This window comes from Plecotus auritus, assembly GCF_963455305.1.
Source record: "Plecotus auritus genome assembly, chromosome: 3".
In the NCBI taxonomy this organism is placed as follows: Eukaryota; Metazoa; Chordata; class Mammalia; order Chiroptera; family Vespertilionidae; genus Plecotus; species Plecotus auritus.
Window position 1 is genome coordinate 100,162,708 of NC_137772.1, and position 24,024 is coordinate 100,186,731.

Here is a 24,024-nt window from a genome sequence, read left to right on the forward strand (position 1 = left end):
TTAAACTCGCAACCTAAGTATGTGCTCCAAATAGGAATTGAACCTGCAACCTTTTTTGGTGTATGGGGATGATGCTCCAACCCACTGAGCCAACCAGACAGCTAGAGCCAAAGTTTCCAGTGTTATGCATTGAGATGTCAGTGCTTATGAGATTTGAATGCACCTAAGAAAGTAAGAAAAATCTCCAAGGACAAACAAACAAACAAACAAACAAAAAATTAAAACCTAACTAGTGAAAGGTAAATAGATATGAGACCAAGAGATTTGAATTCACCACATATTTTTGTGAGAGAATGTCCTCAATTTAGACTTTGAATATTCAAAAAAATTAAGCTTAAATGAGTATTATTTTACAATTTAAAGAAATTTCCAAATATATGAGAAAATAAGCCACCAAGAGTAAAAGTCAGCAAAAATATTCAATAGATATACTGTAAATCACTTAGGATGTAACATATTAGAATTGTTTACAGGATATGAACTAGCTATTTAAGTGTTTAAAAAATAAAACATAATTTCAAAAATGCTTAAGGAATAAAAGACCATCAAATATGACCAGACAAATATGAAAAAGAAATTTTAAATGAAATAAAATTCTGGAAACTAAAAAGTATAATAGTTGATATTAACTTGATGTATTGGTGAGAAACATAAATATGTATAATAAAATAGCAATAAATATGTACCTATCAATAATTATTTTAAATGAAATTAGATTAAATGCTCCAGTCAAAAAGCATAGGACAGCTGAATAGATAAGAAAATAAGACATATATATTTGCTTTCTATAACAAATGCATTTCAGGTAAAAAAGCACACACAGACTGAAAGTAAAGGAATGAAAAAAAATATGCCATGAAAATGAAAAAAAAAATCCGGGGTAGTAATCCTATCTAAAAAAGACCGAATATGCAAATTGACCATCACTTTGTCACAAAGATGGCGGCGACCACAGCCACAAGATGGCGGTGCCCAGTCCCCTCAGCCCCACCAGAGTCATCCTTTTAGCCCATGCCACAGAGAGCATTCAACAGGGCCCCTGCAGAGAGCAGACAGCAGGGCCCCTGCAATCAGCAGACAGCAGGCCCTGCTTGCCCTGGCCATGATGGCGAGCCAGAGAGCAAACAGCAGGGCCCTGGCCACAGCAGCGAGGGGCAAGCAGGCCCCCGCAGAGAGCAGACAGCAGGCCCTGCTTGCCCCTGGGTGTGGCGGCGAGCCAGAGAGCAGACAGGCAGGCAGGTCCGTAGAGAGCAGAGAACCATGGGGAGCAGGCCTAAGCCGTCAGTAGGACATCCCCTGAGGGCTCCCAGATTGGAGAGGGTGCAGGTTGGGCTGAGGGACCCACCCTCCACCCCCCATCCCCCGTGCATGAATTTCGTGCACCGGGCCTCTAGTACATATATATTAGACAAAATGACTTTAAAACAAAGGCTAGGAGAATGGAAAATGGCGGCCGAATATGCAGCAGTGTTGTGTACCTCCTCCTAGGGCCAGGCCAGAAAAGCAACTAAATCAAAGAGCACCCACCCCAAATTAACAAATGAGATATAGCTGAGGAAACAATTTTCAATAAGGAAGGGCAGAGGAGAACGCCGTTCACCAGCCATACCCGCGTGAAACCAGCACTGTGCCCAAGCAGTTAGTGGAGCAGTACTTCCTGGCAGGCTCCCAGATGTCTGCAGGGAGCGCTCACAGCCATAGTCAGCTCCCACACCAGGCCTCCTCACCAGCCAGCTGAGACCCAGGGTCCTAGGATCCGGCTCCAAGACCCTGCAGTGTGTGCAAGCCAGGGGGAATCCTGTGCCCTACCCCCACCGCAGACACCAGAACCATGCTGCTAACCTGACCTGGAGCCACCTGGCGCCCTCTCCAGCCTGAGCCCCGGGACCTGCTGCTGTGGTGACCCAGAGCAACCCAAAGCACACCCCACTCTGGGTCACAGGAGAGTGGGTACTGTGCAACCCAGAGCAACCTATACAACCCAGAGCAACTGGTACCCACTCTACCTCGACCCCTTGGACAGCCCTGCTGGGGTGACCCAAAGCTACACACACCCGATTTTACCCTGGTCTGGGAGGGGTGACCCAGAACAACTCGCCTGCTCCACATTGGCCCCTAGGACAGTCCTGCCAGGGCCATCTGGAGCAACCCAATGTGCACCTCACTCAGGGCAACAGAAGAGCACAGACTGAGCAACCCAGGGCAACCCGCCCCAGCTCCACACTGAGGAGGGTTGAGCTGGAGCAACCAGCACTCCTCTCACTCCAGGATACAAGAAAGTGAGGACTGTCCGACCTAGAGCAACCCACACCCACTCTACCCTGAGCCCAGAGTCTTGCTGCCAGGGCAACCTGCAGTAACCCAGGAGGAGACCCACTCAGGCCACAGGGAGCTCTGACTGTGCGACCCAGAGAAACCCACAACTGCTTCTCCCTGGCCCCTGGGACAGTCCTGCAGGGGCTACCTGGAGCAACCCAGCACACCTCGTCTCACTTGAGGCCACAGGAGAGCACTGCCAGGGCGACATGGAGCAAGCTGGGGTGCCCAGCCAGGGGCCACAGGACCATGCTGCAAGTGCACTGACAGAAAAGAAGAAATAGAAAGGGAAGAAGGGATGGTGGACATTTTAACCTCTTAGGTCTGTTCACAGAGTCACAGGGTTCAGGGCGCTGGTCGGGAGCAGGAGGAGGCCTGGGGGGCAGCTGACTGCAGTGCGGGGTGTGTCTGAGGCTCCTTGAGCCCCAACAGACTGAGATCGGGTCTCCGTGCCTCCCGGACTCCTCTCTGCTCACAGCGTTCCCGCAGCCTGACCCCACTTCACCCTCCAGCCTGGGGCACCCGCGCCTCTCAGGTCCTGCCACCCAGGTCCCAGCGTTCAGAATGGTAGTCTTTGGGTGATTAAAATTAACTTTCCGGAAACCAAGATGGCGGCATAGGTAAGCACTAAACTGCTGCCTCACACAACAATTTCAAAACTACAACTAAAAGACCGAACAGACACCATCCAGAACCACAGGAAAGCTGGCTGAGTGAAAATTCTACAACTAGAGGGAAAGAGAAAAGCTCACAGAGAATTGGAGGTACGGCAAAGGGTCTTTGTGCGCGCAGAGAGGAAGGGCGGCCGAGAGCCTGGCTGACTTTCTCTGGCGGAAGGGGGAAGGGAGCCCCCGACTGCACTGAACCCCAGTTCTGACTGCACTGAACCCCAGCTCCGGGCAAGCCCCTGGGGACCCATGCTCTTATGGGGGGAGTCTGGACTCTCGGGCAGAGACTCGGGAGCTGGGGAAGGCAGAGGTCTGAAGGCGCATGCGTGCCAGTGCGCACAAAGGCTGCGGAGGTTGCCACAGGCTTTCCCTAGTGGAAGGGAGTCGGAGGCTCCTGACTGCACTGAGCCCCAGTTCTGACTGCACTGGACCCCAGCTCCAGGCGAGCCCCTGGGGACCCACACTCTTGTGGGGGGGATCTGGACTCTCAGGCGGAGACTCGGGAGCCGGGGAAGGCTGAGGTCTGAAGGCACGTGCGTGCACGCAAGGGCAAGGCTGACGGGAAGCCAAGACTATCTGCTCCGCCCTGAGACTCCACCCTATCCAAGCTGAGCACAGAGGCTATTGCAATTTGGCAAGTCTAATCCTATAAGGCTGTCTCCAGCACCGAACTTCTCCCAGCATAGACACAGCTGATCCTCTCAGCCAATTGGCCTGGAGGTCAATTCCTCCCAGTGATACCAACAACAATCAAGACTTAATTACGCCAAAACCGGTTTGGCTCAGTGGATAGAGCGTCAGCCTGCGGACTGAAAGGTCCCAGGTTCGATTCCGGTCAAGGGCATGTAACTTGGTTGCGGGCACATCCCCAGTAGGAGGTGTGCAAGAGGCAGCTGATCGATGTTTCTCTCTCATCGATGTTTCTGACTATCCCTCTTCCTTCCTCTCTGTAAAAAATCAATAAAACATATTTAAAAAAAAAAAAAGACTTAATTACAACAAGGCTGTACACACAGTCCGCAAAGGGGTGCACCAAGAGTGTCCACCTCAGGTTAACTGGGGAGGCCGACCCACTGGGCAATATAGGAAACCTAGCACACAAATTTACCCTACCAACTCAGGGAAGCAGTGAAAATGCGGCGACAAAGAAACAGATCACAAATGAAAGAAATGGAGGAAAACAAACGACAGGATATAGAATTCAAAACCACAGTTATAAGGCTTTTCAAGAATATCCTAGAAAAGGCCGATAAATATAACGAGACCCTCAAGGATATGAAAAAGGACCAACTAGAAATTAAACATACACTGACCGAAATAAAAAATATTATACAGAGACCCAACAACAGACTAGAGGAACACAAGAATCAAGTCAAAGAATTGAAATACAAAGAAGCAAAAAACACTCAACTGAAAAAGCAAAAAGAAAAAAAATCCAAAAAGTTGAAGATAGTGTAAGAAGCCTCTGGGACAACTTCAAGCGTACCAACATCAGAATTATGGGGGTGCCAGAAGAAGAGAGAGAGCAAGATACTGAAAACCTATTTGAAGAAATAATGACCGAAAACTTCCCCCACCTGGTGAAAAAAATAGACTTACAAGTCCAGGAAGCGCACAGAACCCCAAACAAAAGGAATCCAAAGAGGACCACACCTAGACACATCATAATTAAAATGCCAAGAGCAAAAGACAAAGAGAGAATATTAAAAGCAGCAAGAGAAAAACAGTTAATTGCCTACAAGGGAGCACCCATACGACTGTCAGCTGATTTCTCAACAGAAACCATGCAGGCCGGACGGGAGTGGCAAGAAATTTTCAATGTGATGAATAGCAAGAACCTACAACCAATATTACTCTACCCAGCAAAGCTATCATTCAGAATTGAAGGGCAGATAAAGAGCTTCACAGATAAGAAAAAGGTAAAGGAGTTCATCACCACCAAACCAGTATTATATGAAATGCTGAAAGATATTCTTAAAGAAGAGGAAGAAGAAAAAAGTAAAGATAAAAATTATGAACAACAAATACATATCTATCAACAAGTGAACCTAAAAATCAAGTGAATTAAAAACCTGAGGAACAGAATAATCTGGTGAATATAATAGAATCAGGGGCATAGAAAGGGAGTGGACTGATAATTCTCAGGGGGAAAGGGGTTTGGGGGAGCTTAGGAAGAGACTGGACAAAAATCATACACCTATGAATGAGGACAGTGGGGGGGAGGTAAGGGCAGAATGTGGGGTGGGAACCGGGTGGAGGGGAGCTATGGGGGGAAAAAGGAGAAACAATTGTAATAATGTGAATAAAGATTTATAAAAAAAAATAAATAAAAATTAAATTAAATTTCCCACGGGGGAAAAAAAAAAGAAAGGGAAGAAGGAACACAGGCATAAAGGATAAAAATGGCTACAAATAAGTACCTATAAATAATAACATAAAAGGTAAATGGAGTAAATGCTCCAATCAAAATACATAGAGTGGTGGAATGGATAAGAAAACATGACCCATATATTTGCTGTCTAAAAGAGACCCATCTCAGAAGGGATTCACACAGACTGAAAGTAAAGGGATGGAAAAATATTTTCCAGCAAATGGAAATGAAAAAAAAAGCTGGGGTAGCAATACTTATATCTGACAAAACAGACCTCAAAATGAAGGCCATAACAAGAGATAAGGAAGGCCACTTCATAATACTAAAGGGATCGATACAAGAGGATATAACTCTGGTAAATATATATGCACCCAATGCAGAAGTACCCAAATACATAAAAACAAACCAAAAAAAACTTTGGCAAGATAACATGGGAGAGATCGACAGTAATACAATCATAGTAGGGGATCTTAGTACCCCATTGACATCACTGGATAAATTCTCTAGACCAGTGGTCGGCAAACTGTGGCTCGCAAACCACATGCGGCTCTTTGGCCCCTTTTGTGTGGCTCTTCCACAAAATACCACATGCGGGTGCGCACGTACAGTGCAATTGAAGCTTTGTAGCCCATGCGCAGAAGTCGGTTTTCGGCTCTCAAAAGAAATTTCAATAGTTGTACTGTTGATACCTGGCTCTGTTGACTAATGAGTTTACCAACCACTGCTCTAGACAAAAAATCAGCAAAGAAACAGAAATCCTAAACGACTCACTAGATCAGATGGACTTAATCTACATCTTCAGAACATTTCACCTCAAAGCTACAGAATATACATTATCCCCAAGTGCACATGGGACATTTTCAAAAATAGACCACATATTGGGTCACAGGCAAAGTCTCTTCAAATTCAAGAAGATTGAAATCATATCAAGCATCTTCTCAGATCACAATGGCATAATTTTAGAAATAAACTATAATAAAAACAATAAAGAAATTCAAACATTTTGAGGCTAAATAGCATGTTATTAAATAATGACTGAGTTACCAAAGAGATTGAAGAAGAAATAAAAAAAAAAAAACATCCTGGAAACAATGACAATGAAAACACAACAATCCAAAATCTATGTTCTGAGAGGGAAGTTCATAGCATTACAGGCCTACCTCAAAAAATAAGAAAAACTGATAATAAGTTACCTAACTCTACAACTCCAAGAATTAGAAAGAGAACAACATGAAAAGCACAGAGTGAGCAGAAGGAAGGAAATAGTAAAGATCAGAGTGGAAATAAATGACACAGAGACAAAAAAAAATGATCAATAAAACCAAGAGCTGATTCTTTGAAAGAATAAATAAGATTGATGAACCTCTAGCCAGGCTCACCAAGAATCAAAGAGAGAGGACCCAAATAAACAAAATTAGAAATGAAAAAGGAGACCTAGCTGGTTTGGTTCAGTGGATAGAGAGTCAGCCTTTGGACTGAAAGGTCCCAGGTTCGATTCTGGTGAAGGGCACATGCCTGGATTGCAGGCACAATCTCCACTGGGGTGTGTGTGTGTGGGGGGGGGGGGTCTTGCAGGAGGCAGCCAATCAATGATTCTTTCTCATCATTGATGTTTCTATCTCTCTATCCCTCTCCCTTCCTCTCTGAAATCAATAAAAATATATTTTTAAAAAAATAAATGAAAAGGGTGAAATAACAACAGACCCCACAGAAATACAAAGAATTGTAAAAAAAAATACTATGAACAACTCTATTCCAACAAACTGGTCAACCTAGAAAAAATGGACATATTCCTAGAAAAATACAGCCTTCCAAAACTCAATCAGGAAGAATAAAAATAAAATCTGAATAGCCTGATAACTATGGAGGAAATTGAAGCAGTAATTAAAAAACTTCCAGCAAACAAAAACCCCGGGCCAGATGGCTTCACAGGGTAGTTTAACCAAATATTCAAAAAACTAAAACCTATCAGACTATTCCAAAAAATTCAAGAGGAAGTCAAAATTTCAAGCTCTTTCTATGAAGGCAGCATTACCCTAATTTCAAAACAAGATAAAGACTCTAAAAAGAAAGAGAATTACAGGCCAATATCCCCCATGAACATAGATGCCAAAATCCTCAACAAAATTCTAGCAAATTGGATTCAGCATTACATTAGAAAGATCCATGACCAAGTGGGATTTATTCCGGGGATACAAGGCTGGTATAATATCTGCATATCAATAAACGTGATACCTCACATAAACAAATTGAGAGACAAAAATCACATAATCATATCAACTGATGCAGAAAAAGCATTTGACAAAATCCAACACCCTTTCTTAATAAAACCTCTCAGCAAAGTGGGAATAGAGGATCATACCTCAACATAATAAAAGCCTTATATGACAAACCTAGAGCCAACATCATACTCAATGGACAAAAACTAAAACCATTTCCCCTAAAAAAAGGAACAAGTCAGGGATGCCCACTTTCACTACTCCTGTTTGACATAGTGCTAGCCATAGTGATCAGACAAGAAGAAATAAAAGGCATCCAAATGGGAAAGAAGAAGTAAAACTGTAATTATTCCCAGGTGACATGATATTGTACATAGAAAACCCTAAAGACTCCATCAAGAAACTAGTTGACTTAATAAATGAATTCGGCAATGTAGCAGGATACAAAATTAACACCCAGAAATTTATGGCTTTTTTATACACCAACTAGTGGCCTGGTGCACGAATTTGTGCACATTGAAAGGAAATTAATTAGGTGAAATATTTTAATATCATTATTTGCCCTTTCTCTATAATAGAAGTGTCAACCAAATTCATGATGGACAATGACAGATCAAAACACACATGTGCAATTGGTGCCAACAAGAGCTTTATATGTATCATACATGCGCGAGTCACCTTAGCCTTTTATATGTATAGAATAAATGTGCTTAATAGACCTGCTTTCTGATTTAGCTAAACATTTTCTAGCCCAGTGAAGCACCCCAACTTCTCTTTCAGGTAATTGTCAGCAACACAGCAGTAAATATCAACACTAAGCACATTATTATTTTAGATCACGTAGGGAGAACAAAGGGTAAAATATTTAACTGCAGCAGTGTTTGACTATATTCTGTGCAGTGAGAAAACCTGAAGTCATTTTCAAGGTCCACCATTTCTTACTTCTTTTCAGTTGGGATAAGTTTCTAAGCTTTCTAAATCTCCATTTTCCCGCTAATGAAAAGAAAATAGGATTCCCACCAAGTCTCCTATTTATCTACTCCACAACTTCTGTGAGGATCAAATGAGATGAGGCATGGGAAAACACTTCACAGACATTTGGTTAAAGTGTAAAATGTTCCCACCTGTGTTCCTGGAACTCCAAGGAGCCTAGTCACTAGGGAGAGGAAGCCAGGCATTGTTATGTGCCCTCATTACCCGGCACCCAGAGCACCCATTTTAGAGCTAGGCTGGGCTATGGGCTGCATTTTGCATCATGGGGTCTCAGCAGCATTGGCTGCAAGTTGGTGGGCTGTCACTTCAGGGTGGTGGCGGGGCCTGTGTCCCACTTGAGGGAAGCCGAGTGTTGCTTTCTGGGTGCCAGGTCTGTGGTGTTGTTTCTTTGTGCGCATCATAGCAGTTCCTGCATTGAATGTCTGCCCCCTGGTGGTCAGTGCATGTCATAGCGACTAGTCAGAAGGTGGGAAGGACACTTAGCATATTAGATAGATAATGGGCTCCTTTCAATACTACCTGAGTTTATGCAAGTAAGATGGCTCTTGGGGGCCTCTAAATAGCTTCAGGGTAGGGAAGGGTTGCCAGAAGATCAAGCTTTGATTAGAAGGTTGGAACTTTTAACTTCACCCCCCTCCACCACAGGAAAGGGAGGTGAGAGATGCTGAGATGAGTTCAGTCATCAATGTCTAATTATTTAATCAGCATGCCTACTTAATGAAACATCCATAAAATCCCCTAAGCAACAGGGTTCGGAGAGCTTACAATTTGGCAAACATATCTGGTGCCTGGAGAGTGGCACACTCCAACTCCATTGGTATGGAGACTCCTGCCCTCAAGACTCTTGCTATTGGCGCCCCTGGGTGGGCATCCATTAATGCCGGGGTTCTTGTCCCAGCATTACAAAGGGTTCAGCAATTTGGAGAAAGGGCTGTACATAGATTCAAGAAGGAGTCCAAAGACAAAAGATAGTTTTGAAAGGCATTGGGGGTCAGAGGAGCTTCAGCTAAAGGAGCTAAAGACTACCTCTTGACTCAGGATCTGGTGCCAGTTATTAACACAAATTGTCCTAAGGCAAGGTGGAGACATACACTTCAAAGGGTAGGGTTTCAAAGGATAGGGTTTACAGAAGCATTGTCAGATTGGGGAATAGCCTACAGCTGTTCATGTGTTTGGCCAACAGGAGGCAATAACATGCAGATTAAAATGCCCTGAGCTGTCTGGCAGTAAACAATCCTATTCAGGTTTGGGGGAAGTGCCTTTCCAGCCATTCCAACAGGTAATCACATATGTGGCTCAGCTCTTGTTGAGCCCCCAAGCTTCACCAACCTTTTGATGAAACTCTTGTAATTATGACATGTTGGAATTTGTTCCCAGCATCTTGCAGGCCTAACTTCCTTTGGCTATTCATTGGTATCCTTTATATTAAAATCTAATAATAAGTACAGCATTTTCCAGAATCTTGAGTTGTTATAACAAATTATCAAACCTGGTAAAGGGGCATCACTGGAACCCCTAATTTGTAGCCAAGTGGAGAAAAATGTGGGTAACCTGGGGAACCTATACTGGTCACTGTATATTAAGTGAGGGCAATATTGTAGGACTGAGCCCTTAAGCCTGTGGAGTCTGGCACTTACTCCCAGTAATTAATGTCAAAATTTAATTGAATTGACTTTTAGGACACCCAGTTGACATCTGCAATAAATTCAACATTGTTTGATGTCAGAAGAAACCTCTAACAAATATGTAGTCTTTACGCTTTTACATGTCATGTAAATATCAAAAAAATATGTCATTCTTCAACTTGTTTTTTATTCTCAACATTTTTAAGATTTGTCCATATTGATTTTATATAAATTTAGTTCATTAACTCCTGTATAGTTTTCCTCAGATTGAATATTTCTAAGCTATTCATTCTTTCTCCTGCTGATGAACACTTGAATTGGTTCCAATTTTACTATTACTAAGAAGTCAACAATAATGATTTTAAAACACATCTCCTTATGTAAATTGGCAAGTGTCTCTGGTTTATAGAGTATGTGTATCTTCAACTTACATAGAAATTGTCAAATTGTGCTCCAACATGATCATACCAATTTATATGCTACCAAGAAATTGTGAGAGTCCCTGATGGTCTCATCCGGATCAAATTTTGCACTGTCTGACTTTTGAATTTTGCCCATGTGATTATTGTGGAATGGTATTTCTGTGCTAGTTTGTTTTTATTCTCTGATCACTAATGAGATTGACAAGCTTCTCATGTTCTTTGGATATTCAGGTTTCTTATTCTGTAAATAGTCTGTTCACGTGCCAATGTTAATGTGCTAATGGGTTAATGTCCTTTTAAAAAAAAACTGACTTGTGAACATTTAAAAATATATATGGACACTAATTCTACACTAGCTTATGTTAATCCCTCTATTTTTAAAATAACATATTTTTGAATTATATAAATAACATTTATTATAGAAAAACTTTATGAAGAAATTTAGAATTACCTGTGATTACACTGTCCAAAGATAATTACTGTTTTTCATTTGGGATCTATCTTTAGAGTGTTTTCTTACTATGAATCTATACTTTTTTTATTTTAAAAAACAGGTTGTTTTATATACACATATCTACTAACTTGTAATTGTTCACTTGTATCTGTCTTAGCTCCTCAATTATATGGTAAGATCAATGATGATAAAAATCATAGTTTCTATTACATTGAGTCTTACATAGCATCAGCAAAATGTCCTATCTTTAGTAGAAATTTACTAAATATTGATTTAATGTTTATTTCATTGCAGCACATCCAGATGTGAATGGTGTGATGGTCCTAAGTTTGATGAAGGTTATCGTGTCATCCAATCCTGCAATGTTTTTGGAGCAACACACCTTCCTGTTATGTTTCATGTCTGTTCTTCTTCCTGCTACAGAGAAGTACTTGAAAACAGTTCCTGGTGAAAGAGTAACTCTAAATTCTGAGTTGATGATCATACAATGATTTTTGAACCCCACTTCAAAAGCCATTAAAGTTTATGTAAATACCAATTCATTTCTTTGAGAGTACAGATTCTGTATGGAAGACATTAGCATCTTCTCACACTTTTGTGAATCTTCTTTGTAATTCTACCTCCTTATGAAAGTTTGTGATTGTTAGGGAGTTCTTGCAGAATAATTAGTTAAGAAGAATTAATGAAGGTTTTTGAATTTCAATGAAGATCTATAAAATTTATTTCAGACAATTTTTACTATAAAAATATAAATGTTATATTCCTCTGCAAAAAGATTTATCTTAAAACTGGCCTTTTCATGCATCCATTCTAACTGATAACATTTCAAAGTCATCAGTTGGGGTTTTGCCTCAGGTAGCTTCAACATGATGTATCCAAGCTTTCAACATTTGTGCATTTCTATGAAAATTTATCCAGTGCCAATCATCTGAATTGTAGATTGCTTCTGGGAATAAAAATTTACTTCCAGCCCTGGCTGGTGTGGCTCAGTGGTTAGAATGTTGGCTCCCACACAAAAGGGTCACAGGTCCCTGTCAAGAGTACATACCTGGGTTACAGGTTCCATCCCTGGCCCTGGTAGGGGCACATGCAGGAGGCAACCAATTGATTTGTCTCCCTTACATCAATGATTTTTTTCTCTCTTCCCCTCCCTCCCTCCTTTCCATTCTCTCTAAAAATAATTGGAAAAATCTCTTCAGGTGAGGATTAACAATAACAAAAAATTAATTCCACACCAACACACTCCCAGGACTAAACGGGAATTAAAAGTAAAATACAAAAAACCCACCCTGAATAATAAACTGAAGACTAGCTGGAGAGAACCCTGATAACCAAAGTTGGAAAGTGGAGACCACATAGAGACTGGTAGGAAGGGCAGAGGCACAAAAGGGCTGGCTGGACTCCCACAGACAGCAACTAAAATTCTAAAGAGATATCTCAGCTGTGGGGGGGGTTGCCATTGAGAACTCTGGGATCTAATCCCCAAGCTTCCCCCACCCACAGCAGAGAGCACCAGAACTTGGAAAGATGTCCACATAAGGCCTGGCTGTGAAAAGCAGCAGAGTTGCTGTCTGTCAGGGAGAGAAGGCTGGAAATGCAGGCACCATCTTAAAGGGCCAACACACAAAATTTAGAGTGCAGCCACTCACCTTGGACTCCAGCAGAGGAAGGGCAGAGTGGAATTGAGTTGTGTATGTGCAGAAGCCAGGGTGGGAGGCTATGGGTAAGAGTTTGGAAGGCAGAAACCCCAGTTTCCTGTGCTGAGGCATTCCCTCATGCCACAGACGTCATCTTTCTCAGGCAAACCTTTGGTATCCAGGCAGTTTTTGCCTGGGGGAAAGAGAGTTGACCCACCCTATTGGAAAACCCTTTGTCGTACCCTGTGGAGTTTCTGAGGCTTATTAAGGGCCTGAGAATAACAATTAGCCTTCAGGCAGAAACAATTACCCCACCCTGTTGGTAAACCTCTTGCCACACCTGTGGACAATTGCCTGAGGCTACTCAAAACTGAATACAATCAGTCTGCAGGCAGAGGCAGGACTCTGGAGGCTTTGAGTCTTTGCCTGACCTAATCAGTCAGAAACAGCATTTAACACTGCCCTGCACTAGAGATTGGGAGGCATAGCAGATATACCTCATACGTAGTCACAAACCCAAACAGGCAGCCAAAATGGGGAGAAAAACAACAACCCCCAAATGAAAGAATAAGAGAATTCTCCAGGAGAAGAGATAAATAAAATGGAGATAAGAAATTGATCTGATATAGAGTTCAGAATAATGATGGCAAAGATGCTCAACAGCATGAGAAACAATATAGTAACTATGAAAAAACAACAGTCGGAAATAAAGAATGACAAAGCACTAATAAAGAACATAGTGGAAGGAATACACAGCAGATTAGGGGAAGCTGAGGATTGGATCAGTGAATTAGAAGACGGGGTAGAAAAAATCAATCAGAGAACCAAAAAGAAAAAAAAATTTAAAAACAAGAGGAAAGCTTAAGGGAACTGTGGGACAACATGAAACATAACAATATTCACATAATAAGTGTGTCAGAAGGGGAAAAAAGTGCGCAAGTGATAAAAAACATATTTGAAGAAATAATGACAGAAAATTTCCCTAACCTGGTGCAGGAAAAATTCAGACAAGTTTGGGGCACAGAGAGTCCCAAGCAAGAAGAATCCAAACAGGCCCACACCAGACACATCATAATTAAAATACCAAAAATTAAAGACAAAGAAAGAATTTTAAAGGCAATAAGAGCAAAGGAATTTGTTATCTACAAAGGATCTCCCATAAGGCTATCAACTGATTTCTCATCAGAAACTCTACAAGCTAGAAGTACTCAAGGTAATGAATAGCAAGGATCTGAAACCAAGATTACTATATCCAGCAAGGTTATCATTCAAAAATAGATGGTGAAATAAAGAGCTTCACAGACAAAAAGGCTAAAGGAGTTTATCACCACCAAGCCAGCATTATAAGAAAAGCTAAGCGGACTGCTGAAATGAGAAGAAATAGAGGGAGAAACCTAGGCATACAGAATTAAAATGGCAATAAATAAGTACCTATCATTAATAACCTTAAATGTAAATGGATTAAATGCTCCAATCAAAAGACATGTGATGGATACAAAAACATGACCCAATTTTATGCTTTCTACAAGAGACTCTCCTCAGAACAAGACTCACACAGGATGAGAGTGAAGGGATCGGGAAAAATTTCCATGCAAATAGAAACAACACCACCAAAAAAAGCTGCGGTAGTAATTACAGATGTTCCCCATATCCTCCCCTACCCCAGGGCCACCTTAACCCAGTCCCTGATCCTCCCCTCCCTTGGCCTTTACCATCGTCTGTGTCCATGGGCATTACTGTATATGCTTTGGCTAATATCTTCACCTTATTTTATCAAGAGCCCCCACAAACCTCTCCCCTCTGAGATCTGTCGGTCTGTTCCATGTATTCATGCTTCTGGTTCTATTTTGTTTATCAACTTATTTTATAAATTTATTTTCTTCTTTAGATACCACATATAAGTGAGATACAGTATTTGTCTTGCTATGACTGGTTTATTTCACTCAGCATAATAATCTCCAGATCCATCCAGGCTGTTACAAAGGGTAGAGACCCTTCTTTTTTAGAGCTGTATAGTATTCAATTGTGTAAAAATACCACAGCCTTTTCATCCACTCATCTACTGATGGGCATTTGGGCTGTTTCCAGATCTTTGTTATCCTATCTAATAAAAGAGTAACATGCAAATTAACCCTCACTCCGCTACACCCACAAGCCATGCCCACAAGCCACGCCCACCAGCCAATCAGAGTGAATATGCAAATAAACCCAACCAAGATGGCTACGGCCACAGAGAGCAGGAGGGATGCTTGGATTTCCCTGGCAATGGAGGAAGCCAAGCTTTCCACCTGCCCTTGCCGGCCTAGGCCTCCACTCAAGGCTACAAAGTTTCAATGATAGAAGATACATAAAACCAAACAGAAATGGCGGCAGCCACGGAGCTGGAGAGAGCAGGAGGCTAGGGTTGCCCCCGGCGATGGAGGAAGCCAAGCTTTCCGCACACCCTGGCCGGCCCAGGCCTCCGCTTAAGGCTACAAAGTTTCAATTATAGAAGATACATAAATCCCCCCCAAAATGGCTGCCACCACAGAGCAAGCAGAAGGCTTGGCTCTGCTCCAGGCTACAAAGTTTCAATTGTAGAAGATAAATAAACCCCAGATACCAGGGCCTCCACTTGGGTCGCCAGGGGGTGTGGCCGGCCTGCAAACCACCACAGGCCCCTCGCCCAGGCCACCCCACGCCCCAAGGGAACCCCCACCCTGATCCGGGACACCCTTCAGGGCAAACCAGCTGGCCCCCACCCATGCACCAGGCCTCTATCCTATCTAATAAAAGAGTAATATGCAGATTGACCATCACTCCAACACACAAGATGGCTGCCCCCATGTGGACACAAGATGGCCACCACAAGATGGCCAGCAAGGGAGGGCAGTTGGGAAGGACCAGGCCTGAAAGGGAGGGCAGTTGGGGGTGATCAAGCCTGCTGGGAAAGGCAGTTAGGAGGGACCCAGGCCTGCAGGGGAGAGCAGTTGGGGGTGACCAGGCCTGCAGGGGAGGGCAGTTAGGGGTGACCAGGCCTGCAGGGGAGAGCAGTTAGGGGTGACCAGGCTGGCAGGGGAGCAGTTAGGCATCAATCAGGCTGGCAGGGGAGTGGTTAGGGGGTGATCAGGCTGGCAGGCAGAAGTGGTTAGGAGCAATCGGGATGGTATGCAGGTGAGCAGTTGGAAGCCAGCAGTCCTGGATTGTGAGGCCCAGTGGGATCGGGCCTAAATGGGCAGTCGGACATCCCTCGAGGGGTCCCAGATTGGAGAGGGTTCAGGCTGGGCTGAGGGACACACACACCCCCGTGCATGAATTTTGTGCACCGGGCCTCTAGTTGTAAATAATGCTACAACAGGGGTGTCTATATTATTTTTGATTGGTGTTCCAGGATTCTTAGGATATAGCCCCAGAAACAGGATTGTTAGGTCAAACAGCAATTCCATTTTTAATTTTGGGGGGAAACTCCATACTGTTTTTCACATTAGCTGCACTAGTCTGTATTCCACCAGCAGTGCTCTATGGTTCCCTTTTCTCCACATCTTTGTGAGCACTTGTTTGTTGATTTATCGATGGTGGCTATTCTGGCAGGTATGAGGTGATATCTCATTGTAGTTTTAATTTACATCACTCTGATGATTAGTGATGTTGAGCTTTTTTCATATGTCTATTGGTCATTTGTATGTCCTTTTTGAAGAAGTGTCTATTCAAGTGCTTTGCCCATTTTTTAATTAGATTGTTTGTCTTCCTGGTGTTGAGTTGCATAAGTTCGTTATCTATTTTGGAAATTAAACCCTTATTGGATGTATCACTGGCAAATATGTTGTCCTATGCAGTAGGCTTGCTTTGCATTTTGTTGATGATGTCTTTGCTTTTTATATTTATGTAGTATAATTGGTTTATTTTTTTCCTGTTTCCCTTGTCCTAGGAGATACATAGGCAAAAATATTGCTCCAAGCGATGTCTGCAATTTTACTTCCTATGATTTCTTCCAGAATTTTTATGATTCTAAGTCTAACATTTAAGTCTTTAAATTGCAGTTTATTCATGTGTATGGTTTAGGTAGGTGGTCTAGTTGCTTTACTTTTCTTTTTCTTTTTTTTCGCACGTATCAATCAAATTTTCCAGCACCATTTATAGTATAGACTATCTTTAGCCCATTAGCTCATTGTATGTTTTTGCCTCCTTGTCAAATATTAACTGACCATAAAGGCATCGGTCAATTTCTGGACTCTATGTTATGTTCTATTGATCTATAAGCCTATTGTTGTGCCAGGAGCAGGCTGTTTGTCATTATAATGACCTTATAATATAGTTTGATGTCACATAATTTAATCCTTCCAAATTTGTTCCTTTCTCAAGGTTGCTGAAGCCATTGGGATCATTTTTGGTTCCATATAAATTTTTGGAATATTTGTTCCAGATCTGTGAAATATGCCATTGATATTTTAATAGAATAGCACTGAATCTATAGATTTCTTTGGTTTGTATGGACATTATAATGATGTTAATTCTCCCAATTCATGAACATAATATGTTTCCACTTGTTTGTATCTTCCTCTATTTCTTTCTTCAATGTCCTATAGTTTCCAAGTACAGGTCATTTATCTCTTTGGTTAAATTTATTCTTAGGTGCCTTATTTTTGTTGCAGTAGTAAATGGAATTGTTTTCTCAGTTTCTCTTTCTGAAAGTTGATTATTGGTGCATAAAAATGTTACCATTATCTGGATATTAATTTTATATCCAGCTACTTTGTCAAATTCATTTATTAGATGTAGTAGGTTTTGGTGCAGTAATTAGGGTTTTCTATGTACAATATCATGTCATCTATGAATAATGACAGTTGTATCTCCTCCTTTTTAATTTGGATGCCTTTTTTTCCCTTCTTGTCTGATTGCTGTGGCTAGGACCTCCAATACTATGTTGAATAAGAGTGCTGAAAGTGGACATCTCTGTCTTGTTTCTGATCTTAAGATATATGCTTTTCGTTTTTTCCCATTGAGTATAATGTGAGATGTATGTTTTTCATATATGGCCTTTATTATGTTAAGCTTTAATCCCACTATTCCCACTTTGCTGAGAGTTTTAAAAATAAATGGATGCTGGATTATATTGAACTAGAGGCCTGGTGCACGAGGTGGGGGGTCACCTCAGCCCAGCCTGCACCCTGTCCAATCCGGAACCCCTTGGGGGATGTCCAACTGCCAGTTTAGGCCCGATCCCAGGGACCAGGCCTAAACTGGCAGTCGGACATCCCTCTCACAATCCTGGACCACTGGCTCCTGATCGCTAACCTGCTTGCCTGCCTGGTCGCCCCTAACTGCCCCTCTTGCCAGCCTGGTTGCCCCTAACTGCCCTCTGCTGCTGGCCAGGTCGCCCCTGACTTGCCCCTCCCTGCTGGACTGGTCACTCCTAACTGACCCCCTGCCAGCCTGGTGACCCTTACTGCCCCCCCCCAGCCAGCCTAGTCACTCCTCACTATCCCCCCTCCCAGGCTAATTGCCCCCAACTGCCCCCCCTGCTGGCCTCGTTATCCCCAACTACACCTCCCCTGCTGGCCTGGTTGCCCCCAACTGCCCCCCCAATAGCCTGGTTGCCTCTTACTGCCCCCCCCCATTGGCCTGGTCACCCCCAACTGCCCCCTTGTGCTGCCCTGGTTGCCCCTAACTGCTCCCCCACCCCCGCCAGCCTGGTCGCCCCTCACAGCTCCCCTGCTGGCCTGGTCACCCCACGCAGCCTGCTGTTCAGTTATTTGGTTGTCCCTCAATAAGCCCCCTGCCAGCCTGGTTGTAGGCAGCCATCTTGTGAGGGTGTGAGGGTTAGTTTGCATATTACCTCTTTATTATATAGGATACTTTTTCTCTATCTAGTGATATGAGGATATGATTTTTATCTTTCATTTTGTTTATGTGATGCATCAGATTTATTAACTTGTGAATATTGTACCAACCTTGCATTCCTGAAATAAATTCCATTTAGTCATGTTGTATGCTCTTTTTATATTGTCATGTTGTATTGCTGTATCCATTTTGCTGATATTTTCTTGAGGATTTTAGTATCTATGTTAATCGGGGATATTGGACTATAATTTTCTTTTTTTTTTTTAGTGTCTTTATCTGGTTTTGGAATTAGGATAATATGGCCTTGTAAAAAAAGCTTGGGAGTGTTCTCTTCTATTGAAATTTTTGGAATAATTTGAAAAAAAACAGGACTTCGTTCTTTGAATGTTTGGTTAAACTGCCCTATGAAGCCATCCAGTACAGGAGTTTTATTTGCTGGGAGTTCTTTGATTACTGCTTCAATTTCATTAGTTGTTATCAGTCTATTCAGGTTTTCTGAATCTTCCTGACTCAGTTTTGTAAGATTGTATGTTTCTAGGAATTTCTCCATTTCTCCCATATAATTTGATTTGTTGGCATATAATGTAATTGTTCATAGTATTTTCTTATAATCCTTTGTATTTCTGTAATGTCAGTTGTTACTTTGCCTCTTATTTCTTATTTTATTTATTTGGATCCTCTCTTTGTTTCATGATGAGTCTGGCTAATGGTTCATCTATCTTGTTTATGTTTTTCAAAGAACTTGCTCTTGGTTTCATGTATCTTTTGTATTTTTTTAGTCTCTATGTCATTTATTTTGACTTTGATCTTTATTTTTTTCTTTCCTTCTGCTTACTCTGGGATTTTCTTGTTGGCTTCTCTCAAATTCTTTGTGGAGTTAGATTGTTTTTGTACATTTTTCTTGTTTCCTGGGGCCAGCCTATAATGTTGTCACTTTTTCCCTCATGACTGCTTTTGCTGTTTACCATAGAATTGGGGTTGCTATCTGTCCATTTTCATTTGTTTCCAAGTTTATTTTTTTATTTCTTCCTAGATCTCATGGGTAATCCATTCATTGTTTACAAACATAATATTTAGCCTCCATGTGTTTGAAAATTTTTGAGTGTTTTTCTTTTTAAAAATATACTGTTATTTATTTCAGAGAGGAAAGGAGAGGGAAGAGCGAGATGGAAACATCACTGATCAGAGAGAATTAATTTTTTAGTTAGACCTTTACTGTTGAAAGTATTATATATGCCCCTTTTTTTCCCCCAATGACCACTTCTAACCTGCTCCTGCCTCCTGCCCCAGGCCTTCACCACCTTATTATCTGTGTCCATAGGTTATGCATACATGCATACAAGTTCTTTGGTTAATCATTTCTCACCCATCCTCCCCTGTCTTCCCTCTGAGATTCCACAGTCTGTTCCATGCATCTATGTCTCTGAGTCTATTTTGTTCATCAGGTTATTTTGTTCATTTGATTCTACATATGAGTGAAATCATGTGATACTTATCTTTCTCTGACTGGCTTATTTCACTTAGCATAATACTCTCCAGGTCACTCCATGCTGTCTCAAAGGGTAAGGGATTCCCCTTGGCCCCCCTTGTTTTTTTTGTGTGTGTGTTTTTTACTGCTGCATAGTATTCAATGGTATAAATGTACCACAGTTTTTTATCCGCTAATCTACTGATGAACACTTGGGCTGTTTCCAGATCATAGCTATTGTAAATTGTGCTGCTATGAACATAGAGGTGCATACAGTCCTTCTGATTGGTGTTTTGGGTTTCATAGGATATATTCCCAAAAGTGGGATCACTGGAGCATATGGCAGTTCCATATTTAATTTTTTGAGAAAACGCCATACTGTTTTCCATAATGGCTGCACCAGTCTGCATTCCCACCAGTAATGCCCTAGGGTTCCCATTTCTCCACATCCTCCTCAGCACTTGTCATTTATTGATGGTAGCCATTCTGACAGGTGTGAGGTGATACCTCATTGTAGTTTTAATTTATATCTCTCAGATGATTAGTGACTTTGAGCATTTCTTCCTATGCCTCTTGAACTTCTATATGTCCACTTTGGAGAAGTGTCTATTTAGGCCCTCTGTCTAATTTTTTATTCAATTGTTTGCCCCTCTTTTGTTAAATTGTATGGATTCTTTATATATTTTGGATTCTAATGCTTTATTAGATGCATCATTGCCAAAAATGGTCTCCCATACAGTTGGCTTCCTTTTCATTTTGTTGATGGTTTCTTTTGCTGTGCAGAAGCTTTTTATTTTGATGTCGTCCTATTTGTTTATTTTTCCTTAGTTTTCTTTGAGAGATATCTGTAAATATATTGCTATAAGAGATGTCTAAAATTTTGCTGCCTATAGTTTCTTCTAGGATTCTTATGATTTCATGGCTTTCATGTAAGTCTTTTATCCACTTTGAATTTATTCTTGTATTAGGGGCCCAGTGCACGAAGATTCATGCAAGGGGGTTGGGTCCCTCAGCCTGACCTGCGCCCTCTCCAATCTGGGAGCCCTCAGGGGATCCCTCTCCAATCCGGGAGTTTCTGTCTATCTTTGCCATCATATGAGCGAATTGTCTGAGACCCCAACCCAGTTTGGTTTGTTGCTCACAGAATAATAGAGGCATTTTTTTTCTTTGCTTCATTAGTGGAGATTTCCTGGAAGTTTTAGGATATCTTCCCTTTAATTTTTCCTAGACACTCTGATTTTACTTATGTCTCTCACCTTTGCTTTCCCTCCATCCCCCACCGCAACAGTAACTTGATCCAGGCTTATTTTGCTCTAGTGTCTAGGAGATCCGTCTGCCACCATAATTATGATTCCCAGCATTCCTGGTGCTCCCTGCACTCTGGGCTTCCGTTTCCAGCCCTGGGGCTGCCACCAGAACTACTATTCCCAGAATTCCTAGTGCTCCCCATGATCTTGGTTTTCCCTTCCTGCTCTGTCTCCATCCCATGGCCTCCTGCTCTGCCAAGTCCTCCTAGCCACCAGCTCTCCCTCTCTGCTCTCTGTCTGGCGGCTTGGAGACCCAAGTTCCTCAAGCCGCTCCACTCTCCATTGGCTCTCCCGCTCTGCTCTCTGCCTGGAGCCTGTGTATGCAAATAAACTTGCCATCTTTGTCTGGTTAATTTGCATACTCACTCCTGATTGGCTGGTGGGTGTCGCAGAGGTACAGTCAATTTACATGTTTCTCTTTTATTATATAGGATATCATGTAAGTTGCTAGTCTAGTTTCAATTTTTTGCATGTGTTTGTCCAAATTTACCAACATCATTTATTGAAGAGACTGTCTTGACTTTACAGTAAGTTCTTAAGTCCTTTGACAAATATTTATTGAGTGTAATGGCTTGGGTCAATTTCTAGGGTCTCTGTTCTGTACCATCTATACTAATAAAAGCCTAAGTGGCCTTCGCATGTGATGTCGTCACAAGATGGCCACCACAATATGGCTGCCACAAGATGGCTGCGTACACAGTGGAGGCGAGGCCCAGCAGCCGCTCCACGCAGTGAGGCCTGGGGGTCTGTGGCTCCATGTGGTGCAGAGGGGGCCGGTCCTGGCATTTCCACCACCTTGTGTGGAGGCGGGTCCCGGCAGAGGAGTCGGGTTGCGGCAGGGGAGGGAAGTTGTGGGCGATTGGGCCAACAGGGAAGGGCAGTTGGAGGCAATCAGGCTGGCAGGGGAGGGCAGTTGTGGGCAATTGGGCCGGCAGGGTAGGGCAGTTGGGGTCGATCAGGCTGGCAGGGGAGTGGTTAGGGGGAGATCAGGTTGGCAGGCAGAAGCGGTTAGGGGCAATCAGGCAGGCAGGCAGGCGAGCGGGTAGGAGCCAGCAGTCTCAGATTGTGAGAGGGATGTCTGACAGGGATCGGGCCTAAACCAGCAGTCAGTCATCCTTGAGGGGTCCCAGATTGGATAGGGTGCAGGATGGGCTGAGGGACACCCCCCTCCCTGCCCAGTGCAAGAATTTTGTGCACCGGGCCACTATTCTCTATTATAAAACACCTGTGGTCGGATGCTGAAACAGCTGAACGACCAAACAACCAGACTCACCAGGCGGTGCATTGATGGGTCCTATGGCGCCAGTGGGCAGGACTCTGTTCTGGGTCCTGTGGCACTGGAGGGCAAGACTCTGCTCTGAGTCCTGCAGCACCAGCAGCAGGTGGCTGGGACTCTGCTCTGGGTCCCACGGCGCCCGTGGTGGGAGGGATTTCTGGCTTCCACGGTGCCCACCGCGGGAGGACATTCTGGGTCCCATGGTGGTGGCTGGAGGGCCTTGGGGGTCCTACAGCACCAGTGGCAGGAGGGAGTCCAGGTTCCCGCAGTGACAGCGGGAGGGAGTCCAGGGTCCTGCAGCAGTGGCAGGAGGGAGTACAGGGTCCCACGGCGGCGGTGGCAGGAGGGAGTTTGAGGTTCCATGGTTGTGTTGAGAGGCAGTCTGGGGTCCTGTGGCATGGGGGTCTGGGTCTCGTGCGATTTCGTGCACTGGGCCTCTAGTATATATATAAAAGCCTAAATGACTGGCCAGTAGCTATGACATGCAATGACCACCAGAAGGACAGATGCTCAATGCAGGAGCTGCCAAGCTGCGGTGACTTGGCAGCTGCAGGTCTCGGGTGATGCACCTGGAACCAGAGAGGAGGGAGCCTGATTCCGGGGTGCGTCACCCGAGAACTGCCCTTTCACAATCCGGGACCCCTCAGGGGATGTCAGAGAGCCGGTTTTGGCTCAATTCCCAAAGGCCAGGCTGAGGAACCCCACCAGTGCACGAATCCATGCACTGGGCCTCTAGTTGATCTATATGCCTGTTCTTGTGCCAGTACCAGGCTATTTTGATTACAGTGGCTTTGTAATATAGTTTGATAACTAGTATTATGATTCCTCCAACTTTGTTCTTCTGTTTCAAGATTGCTGTGGCTATTCATGGTCTTTTTTTTGGTTCCATATAAATTTTGGAATATTTGTTCTAGATCTGTGAAATATGCTGTTGGTATTTTAATAGGGATTGCATTGAATCTGTAGATTGCCTTGGGTGATATGGACATTTTAATGATGTTAATTCTACCAATCCATGAATGCAGTATATTCTTCCACTTGTTTATATCTCCCTCTATCCTTTTTTTCAATGTCCTGTAGTTTTCCAAGTACAAGTCTTTTACCTCCTTGGTTGTTTATTTCCAAGTATCTTAATTTTTTTGTTGCAATTGTAAATGGGATTGTTTATTTAGTTTCCCTTTCTGAGAATTCATTATTGGTGTATAAAAAACCTTCAATTTTGGGGTGTGTTTATTTTGTATCCCGGTACATTGCCAAATTCCTTCATTAAATCTAATAGTTTTTTTTTTTTTTGGTGGAGTCTTTAGGGTTTTCTATGTACAATATCATATCATCTGCAAATAATGATAGTCTTACTTCCTCCTTTCATATTTGGATGCCTTATGTTTCCTTCTTGTCTGCTTGCTGTGCCTAGGATTCCCAGTACCATGTTGAATAAGAGTGATGAA

At 42.9% G+C, this 24,024-nt stretch overlaps 1 protein-coding gene across 1 annotated transcript in view; it reads left to right on the forward strand.

The window, feature by feature from the left end:
- The window catches only part of LRRC63 (leucine rich repeat containing 63), a gene marked incomplete at both ends in the record, with an annotated part of 136,886 nt that extends 125,367 nt beyond the window's left edge, over positions 1–11,519 (forward strand). The window contains one exon of the mRNA XM_080660134.1: positions 11,363–11,519. Within this exon, the coding sequence (XP_080516260.1) occupies positions 11,363–11,519 (157 nt within the window). The remainder of the gene's footprint in view (positions 1–11,362) is intronic.
- Positions 11,520–24,024: the final 12,505 nt, after the last annotated feature.